Raw genomic sequence first — 18,765 nt, 5'->3', positions numbered from 1 at the left:
TTCTATGATACTCCTTTGCATGCCTCTCAGTCCTATTCGGTGACGTTGCTCTGGCTTCTTTTTACATCCTTTCATTGTTCTCTTATGACTCAATTATGGTCCATTCCATCCGTCTGCCTAGGCACAAAAAAATCACACTTATGCCTGCATGACTTCGTATTGCACGTTTGCACGTCTACGCTCCCATGCCTTTCAGTCTCGCTCCTTTTTTCTGCTGCATTTCTTTCTCCTTTTTAGATGTTCGTATAATTTTTTAGACCTTTTAACCAACCAAATGCACTTATTTATGATGTAACATGTGTTGTACTTGTAAATGGTTTTCGGTAATCATACAATAAAGAATTACTTAGTAGGCACCATGCAGCTTCAGCATTCACTGTTTTTTTGTGCCTCAATTTTTGAAGATTTAATATATAACTCAACATTGTGTAGTATCAGGAGGACTTAAATGAGCAGAAAAGGGGTAATTAATTCAAAGTTGCTCAAAACAGATGGCCCCAAAATATATCTTGCCCAGGGCCCCACATATTCTCAAAATGTCAATGAAGCCATAACAGGACAGACACTAGGACTCTAATGACAAACAAGTTCAACCATCATGATTGGGGTGCAATAGCCCCTGTCTCCCCCTTGCCACTTAACTGAACGGTGTCCGACCCCATATCATTGTCTCATATGTCTGATTTCCCCCTTTTTTTCCTATTTTTAAATAAAGGCACTCCAGTCATTCCAAGAGTCAATCTAACATCTCCACTTCCAGGCAGATCCTCCATTTCTATTCCTACTCTGGAAGTCTGAGAGCTGCAACACTAGCAGTCCAAAGGAGCATGAGTCATCAATCCCACTTTTGGCACAAATGTGTCCTTTGAAGGACCTCTTTTAATGGGTTTACTCACGGACTGCAGGTCCTGTGAAGTAATAGAAAGAAAATAATCTGTCACTGTTCATAAAAAGTTACATGTGGCAAAAGGGCTGCACCAACTCCTGTGCAATCTGCATCAACTTGATTGACTACTCTGCCCCACAACAAAAGCCATAGTGAGGACAGGGGCACAGATAGTGTCTCCATGCACTCCCAGAAGCGCAACACTTTGGAACAAGGGTGGCTCCTCCGTAATGGCAGAGGGGTCATTTTATTTTTGCCTGTCTGACAGCAGATGACCCGAGTCTTCAGCGGGGCAGGGCCAGGCAATCATGTCCAACAGTCATGCCAGGCATGGTAGGGGGAGGAGTGGTGGGCACTTTTAAGTGCATATGTCAGTTTGACCAGCCGTTTTTAGGCAGCCCAAACAGTCATGTGCACCTAGGTTTCTCCAACCCAGCTGTGTTGCACAGCAGCCTCCTTGTCTTTCTAGATATGTCCCTCTCTTTCCCTCTCTTTTTCTATGTCTCTCCCTATCACTTTTGTTTTTTGTTTTTTGATTACATGTTAGGCAGTGAAGAATCATGGGTACAGGTGATTTGATTTAATGTATACTGGCATTTTTCATCATTTGTTAGACTGTGATTTAATGTATACTGGCATTTTTCATCATTTGTTAGACTGTGAGGACTCATCAGCAAAGGGGATGTGTTCTTATTTTCACTTATGTTTTCATTACTTGTCATACTGTGAGGACTCATCCACACAAGTAACATTGCATTCTATTAATGGTGAATGGATATTACCAAACAAAATGCCAGGAAAGAGATACCCCCAGCGCCCCTGCGGAGGAAGAAGTACATACTCTTGCAGAAGAAGCTGTGCTTCTTGGGCTCCTATTGGTCAGCTCAATTTGATATTTTAAAAATCAGCAGTTTGAAGTAGAAGAGAAATCAAGATTATCATCTGAAAATGATGGAACTGACTGTGCCTCTCCCTGTATGTTTCCCCAGTATCTCCATATTTTTCTTTACATTTTTATTTCTCTCCATATTGCTAATTCTGTCTCTTGCTGTTTCTCTCTGTTGCTGTTCTTAATCAGACCACCCAGGATTTTTCAGCCAGGGATGGCAACATTTGTGGCAAAAAAATGCAAAATATGCATCCCAAACCCCAAAACTATTTTGTGGCAAGCAGAAAATGTGCTACAAAAATACCACTCCGTCTATAGTCTGTCAATGCTGGGCCACTAAAAAGGAGGATCAGCACAATTTGTTAGGTTTTGCTTGTACAGCGCTTCCGCTGTACCTGTGAAAACTCTTCTATTTAATATATCTTAAAAGGGAGCTCTTATCATTTTCCATTACAGAATTACTGTATTCATTGGCTTTTGAGTGGATCTTCTTTTTGTCTTCTCCTGGCTTCACGTATTTATGATACTTCACTAAAGCTGTTCACATTGTTTAAGCCCCATTCACTGACAAGATAAGATCTCTTCCCACAGAAAAGTCAGACAGCTTCTAACAGTATGCTGGAATACTTGCTTTTTATTACTTAGTTGTGTAAAGAAGATGCTTTAGCCTTAGAACGTTTGTGGCATTTCCTATTCAAGCCTCAGTACCTTTCTTTGCACTTATTAGGCATTATCGGATTGATTTTCTCAACTTAGTCAATAAGATCAAATTCTAAATGGTGTAAACACATTAAAAATAAAGTTAATATACAAGAGCTGTGCTATATTTTACTATTAAATATACTGCCAAAGTGCAGTTGCAGACAACAGTGTCATGATTTGAATGGTTCAGCAGGTGCAGTAGCACCGGGCCCAAAAGTTGCCAGTACTCCTCTAAACACATAATTTTGCTATATTTTACTACTAAACAGGCAGTTAAAATTGCAGTTACCTTGCAGTTAAAAGGAATTTGATTTCAATGGTGCAGCAGGTGAGTGGCACCGGGGCCCAAAGCACTAGAGACCCCAGTGAACGCAGATTATTTCAAAATGTTAAACTAAACAGGCAGTCACAAGTGCAGTTATTTTGTAGGCAAACCGGTCATTATTTGAATGGCGCAGTGAAATCGGGTCCAAAAGTTATCAGAACGCCTCTAAACAGCTAAACACCTAATATTTCTATATTTTAAAATTAAACAGGCAGTCACAAGTGCAGTTATCTTCCAAGCACTATGTTCATGATTTGAATGGCGCAGCAAGTGCAGTGTCACTGGGCCAAAATGTTGTCAGAATTCATTCAAGCACCTAATATTGCTATATTGGTACTACAAAACAGGCAGTCGCAAGTGCAGGGATTTTGCAGGTAATAGGGTCAATATTTGAATGGTGCAGTAGGTACAGTGGCACTGGGCCCAAAAATTTTCATTACCTCCTTAAAACACTTACTATTGCTATATTTTACTACTATACAGGCAGGCACTATTGCAGTTATCTTGCAGCCAAAAGGCGCTTGATTTGAATGGTGCGGCAGGGGCACTGGCACCGGGGCCACAAGTTCCAGGGACCCCATTAATCACAGAATATTGCATAACTTTACTATTAAACAGGCAGTCACAAGTACAGTTATCTAGCAGGCACTGGGTTCATGATTTCAATGGTGCTGCAGGTATAATGGCACCGGGGACAAATGTTTTCATAACTCCTCTAAACATCAAATATTGCTATATCTTACTACTAAACAAGCCGTCCTACATGCAGTTATCTTAATACCCTTCTACCAGACCGGCTTTAGGACTGCCTTTAGGTCACAGTCATCAACTTTGGACAACATATTCGCATTGACTTACTTATCATCGCTTTTCTGCTGTTTTGTGGATTATAGTACAGCCTTCGATAAAGTGGTCCGGAAACGACTATGGTGGAAGTTAGAAAAATGGGGCATTCCACCAAACTTATTGAAGGCAATCAGATCTCTCTACGAAGATACCTGGGTGTGGGTTAAAACCAGCGGCCGCACAGTGTCCCCCAAAATATACACGGAGAACGGGTTGAAGCAAGGGCGTGCGCTGGCCCCCATCCTCTTCAACCTCTATACAGCAGATCTGGAGGAGGCCCTAAACGGAGCTAGTCTAGTAGCTCCAAGACTTGGAAGTGTGAGGTTGCCGTTGCTACAATACGCCGGCGATACAGCTATACTGGATCATACAAGAGTGGGCCTACAAAGAGCCCTAATCACTTTAAACAGCTTCAGCAACCCCAACAACCTGACTGTCCACCAAGGAAAGACCAAGGTGGTCATTTTTGGGACATACCATCGGAAGATAAACACTCAATGGCTAATGGGCAATCTACAAATCAACAGGGTGGATTCATATGATTACTTAGGAGTTTGCCTGACAGGGCGGGCCAAGGAGAAGGCCCATCTGAAACAATTGAGCTCAAAGGCCAGCAAGGTCATACACCTATTAAAACAATTAAGCCACCACTTGATTAGCCCGTCTGCTGGCCCAATATTAACTGTTCTGAAAGCCAAACTACTACCAGCTATCAGCTACGGCCACCTGGCCTTACCCGGGCTGCTGGATGCCGCCCTAAATTCAGCACAAGTAAAGGCATACAAAGCCATGCTCCACATCCCAAGGTCAGCCAGGAACGCATGGCTAAGACTGGAGCTAGGCTTAGCTAGGCCAGACATGACATGCCAGGGGGAGATCATAAAGTTATACTTAAGGATACTAAGGGCCCCGATCCACTCTTTGAAATACCATCTGAGAACAATCTTCGAAGGGTCAGGCACGGCCTGGCACATCAGCCTAGGAAAAGCGCTTAAAACACTGAAGATCAAGGAAGACAGCATTCCACGGCTGGACATCCCCCTGAATGCTTGGAAAAAATCCATAAACCAGCAAGTCTGGTAAACCTCCTTTGACCTGGATATCAAATCTCTCCATTCAAGCGCATACCTAGACCCTCTGAATAACTCCTACAAAGTAGGCAAAGCACAACCGTACCTAAGTGTGGCTATCACTCCACTGGCCCGAAGTAAAATACTCTATATGAGGCTAACAATACTAGGAATTGCCGACTTCAACCCCGTATGGGCCCAGAAGGGGGAATCTACAAACTGCAGACTATGCCCTATACGAGGGAATCCTGGTTGCATCTCCTATGTTGCTGCTCAAATTTCAACAACGATCATTGGTGACTCCTGAGTCCAATCTGTATTTCGAATGGAATAAAGTCTTGCAGAGGAGCATCAGCCTTGTGCCTTTCCATTACCAACACAATGACACTAGAAAGATTGGCAAAATTCACTCATCAAATCAGGATCGACCTAAAAGCAGCTAACGAAAGCTGCAAAAATCTGGCATAGGGTAGTGGAGATCTGGAAGAAGCAGGCTTAGTGGCCCTAAAACACACCTACCCCGCCAGTCTATGACAGCGTTAACGTCAGCGAGGGCCAAAAGGATTGTAAGAGGTGTTGTCCTTAATTCTGTACATATGTTTATCCAGTGAGGCTTAAAAAGGTGACTTCATAAAAATGTGCACGGGACCACGGCATTGACTATAACCCCCGGGGAGGGACGATCATGCTGGCACAGGTGTGCTGTGCTCAATTTTTCATAAGATAAACAGTTGCTTTTAGTACTATGTTTTTTAGCTTTTACATGTCAACCATTTTTTACTGTAATGATTTTAATTAAGTGATCAGTTAGTAAATAAATATACAAATAAATATACTGTTATCTTGCAGGCACCAGGGGCATGATTTGAATGGAGCAGGAGGTGCAGAGGCACCGGACCCAAACGTTGTTAGACCTCCTCTGAACACATAATATTGCTATTATATCAATTAATTCTATTATTTACCTCCTTCATTTCATTTTTCAACATTTTTCTATTGCTTACCTGTGCTATAGCACTGGTAACAGCACAATATATTACCTTTTTGTACTAAAACAGTCATAACACCTTAACAGACTTTCTGTAACTTATATTGTACAACTACTCAGCAAGCTACAACTTACAACAAAAAACAGCTTATTAATAACCACATAGGTGAAACCTAATGCATTTGTTAATGCTTGTTTTTTAAATGGCATATTTTGCGGCAGTGGCAGAATGAAAGTTTAAAGGGCCACCAGCAATGTACATGGAGCGGCCCCTGCTCCGTATTTAATCCGAAGCACTCAGGCCTGAGTACTGTGCCGAGGGGGGCCCCTGCAGCTCGTGCCCCCTCTGCCCCAGGGGGGATGTGGGGGGGGGGGATGTGTTAAGCTATTGTTTTGTGGACGTTTTAAAAAAAATTATGGAATATGCCAATTCCATGATTATCACGATATCTTGGGGTGGGCAGCTGTTTATTGTCTCTGTTGTTCAGCGCTCAGTTATATACGAGCTGAAGTTGAACTATAATGGCACAGCTTTAGACTATTAGTCCTTTATTTTCATGCTGCTTCTACATTGCAAAGCTTTGGCTGTAAATTGCATTGATTATCCTAATAATGCCTGCCATGTCAAGCTATCAGCCTGATCTGTCAATGTGTGTGTTTTTTGGGTGCATCTGTGTAGACTCTAATCAGGCTTCGTTGAGCTACTGGTAGCTCGCCACCTACCTGTAAGTGGATCTCCTGTGTGCAGCGTTGCCTACTAAGGGCCAGATGTAGGTAAATGCATGTTTGCGATTCCTTAATAGTGATTTTTAGGGAATCGCTATTAGGAATCGCAAAATGTAGGTAGGAACCGCAATATTTCTTGCAATTCCTTAATATTCCTTAATTGTGAATCGCAAATTGCGATTCGCAATTAAGGAATACCTTCCCATTCATTCCTATGGGCCAAGAGGCCCATGGGAATGAATAGGAACTGCTCCCGCAATTTGTCACCAAGTCACCAAGAGGCACTCGCAAATTGCGGGTGCAATATCAAGGGTGCCAGGGTTCCAAAAGGACACCCTGTTACACCCATGAAATGTGCATGCGTGCACATGTGGCGCACATACATGCCCAAAGGGCCTGGATGTCTGCCACATGGCACTTAAAAAACAGCAAAAAAGTGCTTTTTTAAAGGAAAACGCTACTTACCACCAACTTGAAGTTGATGGTTATTAGAGATTCCCTAAGGCTAAACTGCACTTTTTTTGTGCTACTTACATTGCATTTAAGGAATCGCAATTTGCGGTTCCTTAAATGCAAGAGCAAAATAAGGAATCACAATTTGCAATTCCTTAAATGCAAGAGCAAAATAAGGAATCACAATTTGCGATTCCTTAAATGTAATTTTGCGATTCCTTATTTTGCTAGAAGGTTTTAACTTACCTACATTGCACACATACAAACCTATGCCCTCACTCAACTAAACTAACTTTGAGCGTTCTTAATCTGCATTTCATCCTCATCTACTGTGGTGTTAAACCAACCCTTTTTCTGTGTGTAGTTTTGGATTTTATTCGCTTTTTTATAGACCTGGATAGCTGGTTGTTGTACAGTGCTTAGCTCTTCTCCTAAGCTGGCACTCTAGATTCCTGGTAATGTTCTTTATTCTAGAGTTCTCCTTCGCCCTGTTGGCAGTTGGAGCTCTGGCCAGATGAGGGATGGGCTTACCTGTTCAGTGCTGCAATAAAGCTGTTTCCTGCAACATCTATTCGTGGAGTCATCCTATTATTTACAACACTGGTTTATATTCACCTCTGAGCAATGAGGGCTGCTGAATAGGCTATTTATATGTGTGGCTTTTGCTCTAACTATGGTGAGTCTTTTGACTACATATTTGGCATTATTAACATCTGTAGGCAGTCATGGCTGACTTACACAAACAGTGCAGAGTGGATAAAGTCAAATCCCATACGTGAGGTCCGGCAAAACCTAGTGCCAGAGTTGACAACTGCGTGCAGATGCAATTCTCAGTTACTATAGGTTATTTCTTATCTTTCTCTCTATCATTGCTACAAGTAAATAATTATAATTGCTAAAATCAGGAAGGTGTTGCACGGGCGCAGGGTTCATGCTGCAGCCAGTCATGCTTCGAGACCATAATACTTGATGTCTTGATTTTTAATATTTAACGACATTTGCAGAGATATGAATAAAGGTGTTCATCAATGACATTATTTTTTTCTCTGTTTTTACAGCATCCTTAAACGTCACCGTTAACCCAGGTAATACTTATGCAGTAGAATGTCATGTGTGATAAAAGTTAAAAAAATGTCAAAAAGATTTGCTTCAAATAGCAAGATGCCAATGTAAATGTCGATGCTTTACATTGAGTGGAAACAATAATGCTCCTTATGAACGATGGTGGTTGGTAGTGACAGATTGACACAGATCTCACTCACATGGTGTGTAATATGGTGATCCATATTTACGGTGGGACATGAGATGGCCATATTATGCTAATTTACACACAGTTTCACACTCTTAGGCTCTGTCATGTCCTTCTACTCATCCGCAAGTGCACTTGGGTTTCCTCGTTCACATTCTCTCAATCCTAAAGGTAGAAGTGTACGCTCTTACATGTTGTCACACTCTTGCAATACCATTGCCACTCGTGTGGTTCTTGCACAGTCCTTTGCCTATTTTCAAACTCCTAAGTTATCATGCACACCAGCTTGCAAGTCCTTTCTACATTGTGAGGTTGTTTATTGCCCTCAGAAGGACTCGTGCGCTCTGAGGCCTTCTCGCAAACTCTTTAATTTTCATACAAAGACTTTCAGTTGCATTATAGTCACTCGCGTCATGACATCATTAATACTCCTACACACGCCTCGTCCAATAAACTCTCTTGTACCATTCCATAGCTGGAAGTCTCGTTTGATTCAAGGGTTCTCTATGTTCTCAGATTAGTTTTGTTGTCTTTTTCCCCTAATAGTCTCCTCACTTAATATCTGTATCTTGTTTTCTAAACAGCAATGGTGTTAGGTTAATCAACTGGTCTAAAACGAAACCTGGAGATAAGCTGTAGATGTTATGAAAGTCTGAAGCTTTCTGCTTTTTAACTGTATTCACATATAACAGAACATAACATAAACATGTGTATTTGTAAAGCGCACGTTCACATCTCACATCATATTATGTTTACCTGAACAGTTTCCCCAGCAACAACCACACAACGATTTCAGTTCTTATCACATTATCTGGAATGGTTTGTATTCTGGGGACAGGGAATGATTTGTTGGGGGTTGAAGACCATCTTGTGCAGTTTGTACTTTAGTGCTTGTGAGTATATATAGGCCATTCGCAACCTACTGCAAGTCTGGGGGCTTCAAGCAGTGGTGTACCGAAACTTGAGGGGGCCCCCCTGCAAAGTACATGGAGGGGGCCCCCGCATTCTCCGTGTCAGTCAAGCGCTCTCATGTGGGCAACCCGCCATACTGCAGGGGCTCACCCCCGCCCAAAAAAAAGGATTCTAGTTCCACCATTGGTCACATCTGCCCTTTCATTGGGCGATTTACATACATCAGTAAATACTGCTGCTGCGCTCTCCAGCAAAGTTACATAACACTGCCTACAGCCGGCCCAACAAACACATCCTCCTACTTGATGGCCCATCTTCAAGTGAAGCCCGCTCAGTTGACCACCTCCAAACACAGACCACTGCCATCATGCCTGCTACTAACACATCCATTACACCCTACTCTCACCCCTATGAAACCCGCAGTTATGCTTTTCTGCCCGCCTATAAAACCACCCCTCGGATTGCACTGTGAACCCGTGACCGCCGCCCACTGCTCCCCTGTCCACCACCGACAGAAAAACTGATGGCAGGTCCCCATCTAACTGCTGCCTACCAGTAAAGACAGAGCCTTTCAGCTGCTGCCCTCCCCAATGCTGCTGTAGTAGTTTAATATGAGAAAAACAAGGACCCCCTGGGTAGTTACTAAGCAGACTCCTAGGGCAGGGTAAACACAGTATGTGAGAGAAAATTCCTAGGCAGTCTTATTGATAAGTAAACAAGTGACTTGACCAAAATTGCAAGAAGCACAATTAACAAAAAAAGAAATTATCTGTATAAAACATAAACATTTTTTAATAGACATAGTAAAAATCCATCATACTATATGACAAATCAATTTAAAATTACATACAATCATAGCATAAATTTAACATAACATGTTGAATAAAGAAGACACCAAGGGAAAACAGGTATCCACAATAGGGTGACAGTTAATAACTCAATAAAAGAAGACACCAAGAGAAAACCGGTATCCACAATAGGGTGACAGTTAATAACTCGACGCGCGTTTCGGCGAAAACGCCTTCTTCAGGAGCCACCTGAGGGTATATACAAACATGTATAAGGGACAGTTCTTACATATTCTAAAGTTCCAGATCAAACAGCAGTACAATATTTAATTCCTTAACTAAAGGTTCACAACATATTAGTAAGTATATTGCCTAGTGCAATTTAAGGTCAAGAATTGTCACTTTGTTTCTTACATGTCATATAATAGACATATACCATAAACGATGATTGTATAGTACTCAGAAACATGGTCAAAATCAAATTCAAAGTTTGATTCTAGTACTTATTGGTGACAATGGTACATTTCTATTTACTCTTAACGCATAATGGTAACAGTATTATATTTCTTTTCTGATCATCCTTAACATAATAAAATCAAATACAAAAATTAAACCTTTAACCCCTATTATTGGCAATGTTACATTTCTTTTTAAATCCTTTGTAAATCTAATGATGTCCAATTACACAAGGAAGATGATATAAGGACACAGTCGTTGCCTTTGTACAAGGAACAGGTAGTTGATGTACCTGGACAAAATAAGACAGTCATGTCACAATTATCATTCTATTAGGTGTATAGCCATGTCAAATGAACACACTGTGACAATTCTTGACCTAAAATTGCTCTTGGCAATATACTTACTAATATGTTGTGAACCTTTAGTTAAGGAATTAAATATTGTACTGCTGTTTGATCTGGAACTTTAGAATATGTAAGAACTGTCCCTTATACATGTTTGTATATACTTTCAGGTGGCTCCTGAAGAAGGCGTTTTCGCCGAAACGCGCGCCGAGTTATTAACTGTCACCCTATTGTGGATACCTGTTTTCTGTTGGTGTCTTCTTTTATTGAGTTATTAACTGTCACCCTATTGTGGATACCTGTTTTCCCTTGGTGTCTTCTTTTATTCAACATGTTATGTTAAATTTATGCTATGATTGTATGTAATTTCAAATTGATTTGTCATATAGTCTGATGGATTCCAGTTATCTATATGATTTTTACTATGTCTATTAAAAAAATGTATGTTTTATACAGATAATTTTTTTTTTGTTAATTGTGCTTCTTGCAATTTTGGTCAAGTCACTTGTTTACTTATCAATAAGACTGCCTAGGAATTTTCTCTCACATGCTGTAGTAGTTTAAAACATGTTAAACAATCTCTTCAACTGACCACCCCAAAACAGCTATTCCTGCTAGCCTCTACGGCATCAAAGCCGTTCCTGCTACTTTTCATCCTCTGCAAGATGTACACAATAATATTAAATGTACAAAGGGTCCAATTTTTGTTTCCTCACACCAACATTAAGTTACACTATGTACTCCAGTAAACCACCCCTCCTGTCAAAGGCAAACCTGATCCCATATGTAGCACGTCAGCAAGTACCCCAAGAACAAACACCAGAGAGAATGCGCAATTCATTTAATGAAACCTACAGTGACAGTGTAGCCTTTCTCCACCCACTGTCAGCTCAGCGAAGTCTACAACCGCATAGTAGCCTTCAATACCGGCAACATCTAAAGTGCATTTCCACTTCCTTTCAATGGCAGCTCCTGATACATATACCTATGACTTCTGGGCAGCATCTACCACAGACCACAGCATTCTTTGTCTCCCTAAGACTAACCGAATGCAGTTGGTGAAAGCTTCTCTTCCCCCTTCCATACTAATAACTAATGGAGGATAACAATAAAATATATAGTATTTTCTTATGCAAATAGCTTATCAAGCACTTGCTGCCCGCAGTCCTCACCAGATCCGCACGTATCAATATCTGCTATCGCACCATCCTATCAACCCTATTATTATCTGGGGATGTTTTTTTCCCTTCTGTTAGACCTGTCAGCACTAGGGTGGTCTCACCCTACATTTGTTTCCCTTTTTGCCACGTTACTGACCGGCCTTTTTGTTGGACATAGGACTCTGGGCGCCTTACCGCTGCTGAACAGTGCTGAGGTGCAGGTGCTCTCTTCTAACGACATGGTTGCCACAGGCCCGTTGCTACTGCGGGTGGCCACTGTCCTATCTGTGTGTTAGTAGTTGAGATAAGGCTGGGACTTAATGCTACTGTAACCTTGGCCGTCCCGCCTCTTGTCACCATAGACAGACACCACAGAGTCCCCAGAGCCTTCTAGAACCTTCCAACGCCCCCAGGATGGAGCCAGTACTTGCTGCCTTTTTGTAGGGTCACCTGACCTAGGGGTATAAAAGTAAAGGAGGGAAACCTGACAAGTCAGTTGCATTACTGACCCGGGGTCCCTCCACTGGAGTAAAGGCTGCTGCGCTAGGGGGATGCTACACTACTGAGGCTGACTGTTCCTAGGACTTGCTGCCCCAAGTCAGATGAGTTGCCCTGCCTGCCTGCTGACCTTGCCCTGTGTAAGGGGAACCAGGGACACCAGCTCCAGTGTGCCTGCCCAGGAATGCCATAACCTCTCCCCCTGCAACTAATACCTGCCATCTATTGCCAGCGCTGAGACTGGGAAGTGCTGTGGACCTGACACCTGAAACTCCCCGACCAGCGCTGTGACTCCTAAGCGCTGTGACCCTGGGAGTGCTGCTGCTGCTGGGGATACAAAGGTACTGAGCGCTAAGCCAGCGAAGCGCTGCCCTACTAGAAATTGCCCCTGATCTTGAGTGCTAGTGCAGAGAAGCGATGTGGGCCCAAAACGTGAGCGTGCTGCCCAGCGCTATACCAGAGTATGCCCTGTGCCCCAGATCATGGCCGTGGCCCCGTGCTGTGAGGAAAGGAAACGCTGCTGTGAGACCAGGATCAGGTCAGCTGGGGGCAAGCGCTGAGGCGAAGGAGAGCCCTGTGGGCACAAGCGCCGCTGTGCCGGACTCACCGTCTTGGCCCCTACACCGCTGGCTGATGACGCCATGGCCAAGAACACCGCCACGGCCCAGGCGCCGCTTGAGGAAGACGCTGTGCCCCTGATCACCGCCGCGGCATCCGGAGCTAGAGTGAGGGCCGTCGCAAACACCGCCTAGGCTGCGCCGAGTTCACGAAGGAGAGCGTTGCCCGTCATCGGCTGCGCCTCCTGAAAGCCGCTCTCTGATTGGCTCCCGGGACCAGAGTCAGACAGGAAGCCCGTAGCCCTCCCAGGAGGATCTGTGACCCTGCCAGATCGATTCCCCCTGCTGCGGGGAGGCCTATAGACTCCCGCGACGCCCTTCCCCCATGTAATGGCCCGTGAGGTGTGCAGAGTGGGCTGACTCGGGGTGCGGCTCTAGATCGAGGAAGGAACACCCAGACAGGGGACCCAGGGCGCGGGCCTGTGTGCCGCCTTGTCTCAGGACTCCGTGGAAGACGGAACTGGGGAGTTAGGAAGCGCTGCGGTCCCCTGCTCCCTGTCAAGGCCGTGATTGAGGTTAAGGTACAGCGGGAGGATAACCAGCCACAGGTTCCCCTGGCAGTAGGAAGCTCTGCTTTAATGTCTTCCTTGGAAGAATGTCAAAGCTCTGAATGAGAACGATTGCCTATGCTAAACCTCCGCATGAGAATGTGTACCTATGGTGAATCTTTACTTGAGAAGCATTACTCATGTAAAATCTCTGCCTAAGAGTTGTCCCCGGTATTGAGTAGCTACCTGAATGTCATACTTGAATGAGGCTTGTTACCTGTTTTACCTATCGGAATGAGCCTAATTACCTGTATTGAATAGAGGCTTGAAAATGTTTACCCATATTGCAAAGATGTTTAAGAGTGATTGCCTGTAGTGAATATCTGCAACAGAAATGTGCCTGCAGTGCCCTAATGTTACAGAAACCGTGTACCCTGCATATTGTGAGAACCTTGCATGTCTAATCCTGACCAGAAGTAGATAAAGATACGTGTTCTTATAAATGGAACTGGAGTGGTGTCTCCTTATTGTGTGTGCATTACTGTGTCAGTGTTGGAGTGTGCTGCCAACTACTTTCATACCTAGCCTCGGGCGTGCCTACCTGCCTCGCGCCAAGCTACAGTGTCGGAGTCAGTGGTCCCTGGGACCGCGGATCTTACACCTTCTGTGAACTGGGAAAAGCAATACCTTGCACAAAAACAAGTCCATTTAAAACTTTTGCTACTTATACAGGCTCGCAAAGCACTTACTTGTTTTACTAACTGTCGTTTAAAGCAAACAGGTAACTTATTCTAGGATTGGAATTACTGATTAGAAGTGTGGAAGTTAATACTGAGATGTAGGATGATTTTTGCATGTCTGCCAGACACTCGTTCTTCCCTGCATGTGCACACAATGCAACAATACAATTTAGCTTCACAAATTGTTCAGAAATGTACCAGAAGGTAAAGAATCAGCCAATATTATTTTTACAAAGAAAAATAGACAACCTTCCACTATATACCCCATGACATAAAAGCCTTAGTGTGCACAGCTTCTCAAATCCACGCCACTTAATTCAGCCCTGCCAAGTACCACACATCTGGTGTTAGGGTAACACATTTAAGTGTGGTGATCCGCATCACTGCACTGAAATGCAAAATCACGTATAACAGGCATTGCCCCTCTTTGGGTACCAGTGCTGCTAATCAATGCTGGTGTAGTAATATTTACATATGGCCGCCGTCTGTTTTCTGGTGCTTCCCATGTCTCCTAAACGCGATGCGGTACATTTCATTATGCAATACAGCTGCCTGTGTGCTAGTCATGTAATGAATGTCCCTTTTCTATGCCCACAACATTTTGGCGTATTTCCGTAGTGTGTCCATAAAGTTAGGTTTCGTGAGAATTTTTTGCAGGCGCACGCGCGCCATGCACCGGTAGCCCTACGATGTCAGCCTCTTTGAGTAGACATCTGCAAGGACTGGTTCCTGATGGGAGCTAGGGGCTCGAGAAGGGCACCGCAGCTCTGGAGTGGGTGATTTTACCTGGGATAAGCTCCACCTCCCTGGGGGGAGCGATGTGAAAAAACGGCCGCTCTGCATGGAGGAGCCAGACCTAAGATTCCAACACGATGACACCACAGCGCTGAAGTGCCCAATTTCATTGCTGTTTTGTTGTTGGGGGAACGGAAATAATGATGAGTATGTATTGAAGGAATAACATGCAGGAGTCTGTTTCCAGGCTACTTGTTTTTTTCAAAACTTTCACATGGTGGTAATAGCTACTTTCAGCAGCAGACATACCGGAATGAAAAACAAAAACGTTAATTATGAAGGTCCTGTAACTCCTGTGACCTAGGTGTATTGGTAACTCTTATCTGTGTCAGAGCTTTGATTTAGTCAGATGCAAGGTAGATAAAAAGCTGCACTGATTAGGGGTGTTACATTGTGTAATTGCTAAATGCGTTGCAATGGTTTCTGAAAGTGTTACTGTACCCAGGTGACATTATATTCATACCGCACATTACACTCTCGGAGTGCATAGACATAACCTTCCCTCCTCTTACTGCCATGAATTATTGCTCCTCAGAGAGTTAGCGCCTCCAGTCTTCTCTCTTAGTTCCACCTGTTTCTGTGGTCAGTCACCTCACAGTCATCCAATGTCTATTGGCTCTCCCACGGTCCTCAGTGCTCCTCTTTTTACTAGAGTCCTTTGAGAGGCATATTCTAACACTCTACTATATTGCCTCATCCATCCCTTCAAGTTTGGGCCTCTGCCAGCTGGTCGGAGGGTCATGAGACCCAATTTACACACACACAGAAGAGGCCTCAGTTCCCCCTCCGTCCAGCAGGTGTTGCAAAAATGCAACTAAAGACCTTGCTCCGCAGTTGAGCTGATTGCACCGAGGGTCTAGGTGCCTACCGTGGTGCAGGAAGCTGTGGCCTAACTCTAGTCTGGGAGCATCAGAGGTACCACAGCACATACTGCTTCAGGCTCGGATCTCCCCTCCTCTCACACTCCTGGCTAAATGGATGAAACACTTCAGCCCAGGGCAGTCTCGACCACATAGTCCTAAAACATGTTAGATCCCAGTTGCACCCTACCTCAGACAGAAGATCACTGAGGAGGCACTAGAGGGTAGGTCACTGGGTTTTACTGTGATTTTAGCATCCGAGAAACGTTCTGATTACTCATAGCAGCAATTTTTGGAAGGTTTAATCTGACCAAAGATTAGCATTTTAAAAAACTTTGCAGCATTTCTACACGGAGTAACCAGACATTATGGAAGGCCTGATTGGACCTTGATTAAACTGCCACTTTTAAAGTGCTGGAGTAAGCTGGAGTAACTTGGCGCAGGCAAACCTCTGATTTCTGCAGAGACCATCCTATGTATTTAATTTGTAGAGTTACATTAACATGTAGCTGATGGAAAACTGCTTGGCGCGTCCAAATTTTCAAAGACACCTGGCAGGCTGGCCACCATGAGGGTGCAGAGGAATATACCTCAATTAGAGCACATTTACACACTGAATCACTCATAGATGCCAATATTTCAGATTGGTAAGTGTGAAGTTTTCATAATTTAACTGTAATAATGGGTGACATTCACGCAGTCTGACTCATCTCAGTTTTCAGTAGTCTGCTGTTAGCGTACTTTAGTTCAGTGACTTTCTTAGAGTTTCTAGTTGCTCAAATGGGTGTAATTTCTGATATTTATGTTTTCATCATCTTTATTGCTTGATTTTGCTCACACTAAATTAGTTGAAAAGTCACTCATAATTACACTGAAATTGTCACACATAGCAACCTGAAACCTTGGCAGCTCTGCTAATTCTACCACACACAGCACATTTGAACATCTCATAATTCCATGCCACACAATTCAACTATAAATAATTTAACCCTCCAGCATTCCTTACCACAGAATTACAATCCTAGAATTTAAAAAACACATAGTTCCACTTCAATCCATACTCCATAATTCCACATCACATAATAACATTCTACAAAGCTTAATACCACTCCAAACCACATAATTACACTCCACACAACACAATTCAACTACACATAATTCTACTTCAACCTATGTAATTATATTTCACACAACATATTTACACTCAACTCCAAAACACATGATTACCCTCCACAAAATACAACTCTGCAACATGCTGCATAATTCCACTCTGCACAATTAAACACCACACCATGCCACATAGTTCTGAAACTGGGATGGTGCAATGAGCTAAAAAACGGTGTTGGATCTAGCCCTGATCTCTTGACTGGGTGAGAGTATTCTGCTTAATTCAGAGACTCTGTCCATCACCACCCCTTTTTGTAAATTATTTTGTCCACCCTAAGCGTGGAAGGGTATACTCAGATGTGAGTCCCTTGCTCATTGCACCATCAGGATTCAAGCAAGCCGGGCCGAAGACGGCTGAAATGCCAGAAACCGGTCCCCGGAAGCTTGTTTTCTTCCCAGTGTAAGAATTGGCTTTTGTAGTCTGGTCTGCCCTGTTCCCATGATGCACTGGGCCAGGGACAGACTAATTTGCATACAGCCAGGTTCTGAAACTGGGATGGTGCAATGAGCTAAAAAACGGTGTTGGATCTAGCCCTGATCTCTTGACTGGGTGAGAGTATTCTGCTTAATTCAGAGACTCTGTCCATCACCACCCCTTTTTGTAAATTATTTTGTCCACCCTAAGCGTGGAAGGGTATACTCAGATGTGAGTCCCTTGCTCATTGCACCATCAGGATTCAAGCAAGCCGGGCCGAAGACGGCTGAAATGCCAGAAACCGGTCCCCGGAAGCTTGTTTCCTTCCCAGTGTAAGAATTGGCTTTTGTAGTCTGGTCTGCCCTGTTCCCATGATGCACTGGGCCAGGGACAGACTAATTTGCATACAGCACACCACACCACACAATTCGTCACACAAAATATTTACATTCCACATAATACCACTCAGCACCACATAATTTACCTCCACATAATTATGCTCTACTCTATATTGCATAAATACACTCCACCTAAATCCAGTCTATGCCATCTAGCAACATTCCACATAACTACACTTCACACCAGGCCTCATAATACTACTCAACACATTTTTCACTCAACAGTGCACACTTCCACATCACACAAATTCAACTCTACACATTTCCATTCCACACCACATAAATCAACAACAAAAGACATAATTCAAACCAACAACACAATTACAAACAGACCACCTACATCCAATCTACACCACAACATTCCACATCATGGTAGAATATTAAACAGCACACCACATAAGTAAACTCCATTACATACCACTCCACAACACAAAATACCATTGCAGATAATCTCACTCCAAGACACACAATCCCAATCCAAGACACACAATCCCCCTCCACATAATTCCAGTACACTCAATACCACACAATTACTATCCACATAATTACACTGCACACCATGACGCATTATTTCACTACACATATCCAATACACACAACACAATTCCACAACTATCAATTCCAATCCAAACCATATATGTCCACTTGACACCACACACATTCATTCCACTCCAAACAGAAAACGCATAGGTAAAATACATTGTCCTTTACAACGTCAATAGCTCTAACTCTCTAGCTCTTACTCTCAAAAATGCGAGACCAATTGCATTGCAAATGCTTGTTTACCTTCACATGCATACCAGTAGTTCCTGTTACTGGAGCTGCATTCCTTCCCCTGCACCTGTCAGCTCTGTGCTGCCTCATCCCTGCTCAGAGGAGCAGTGCCCTGTGGAGAATGCTCTCTCTCTCAGGGCCCCCATCCCCACCCTTTTTCCGGGCCTGGCTCTGACTGAAGAGAAATAATGTAACTTGTTATTTTGTTTCTCTTCAG

General features: G+C 43.4%; 1 protein-coding gene across 3 annotated transcripts in view; it reads left to right on the top strand.

Moving 5' to 3' along the window:
- The window catches only part of LOC144755246 (scavenger receptor cysteine-rich domain-containing protein DMBT1-like), a 735,795-nt gene that overhangs the window by 135,149 nt on the left and 581,881 nt on the right, over window positions 1-18,765 (top strand). For 2 of the 3 annotated variants that reach the window (XM_078643988.1, XM_078643987.1), the window contains exon 5: window positions 7,944-7,970. The exons of the other annotated variant lie outside the window; for it this stretch is intronic. In XM_078643988.1, the coding sequence (XP_078500114.1) occupies window positions 7,944-7,970 (27 nt within the window). The remainder of the gene's footprint in view (window positions 1-7,943; window positions 7,971-18,765) is intronic. 3 annotated transcript variants of the gene reach the window in all.

Source organism: Lissotriton helveticus, chromosome 5_1, assembly GCF_964261635.1.
Source record: "Lissotriton helveticus chromosome 5_1, aLisHel1.1, whole genome shotgun sequence".
Taxonomy (NCBI): domain Eukaryota; kingdom Metazoa; phylum Chordata; class Amphibia; order Caudata; family Salamandridae; genus Lissotriton; species Lissotriton helveticus.
The sequence above is the reverse complement of the archived record's forward strand: the minus strand, read 5'-3'. Positions and strand labels throughout refer to the sequence as shown.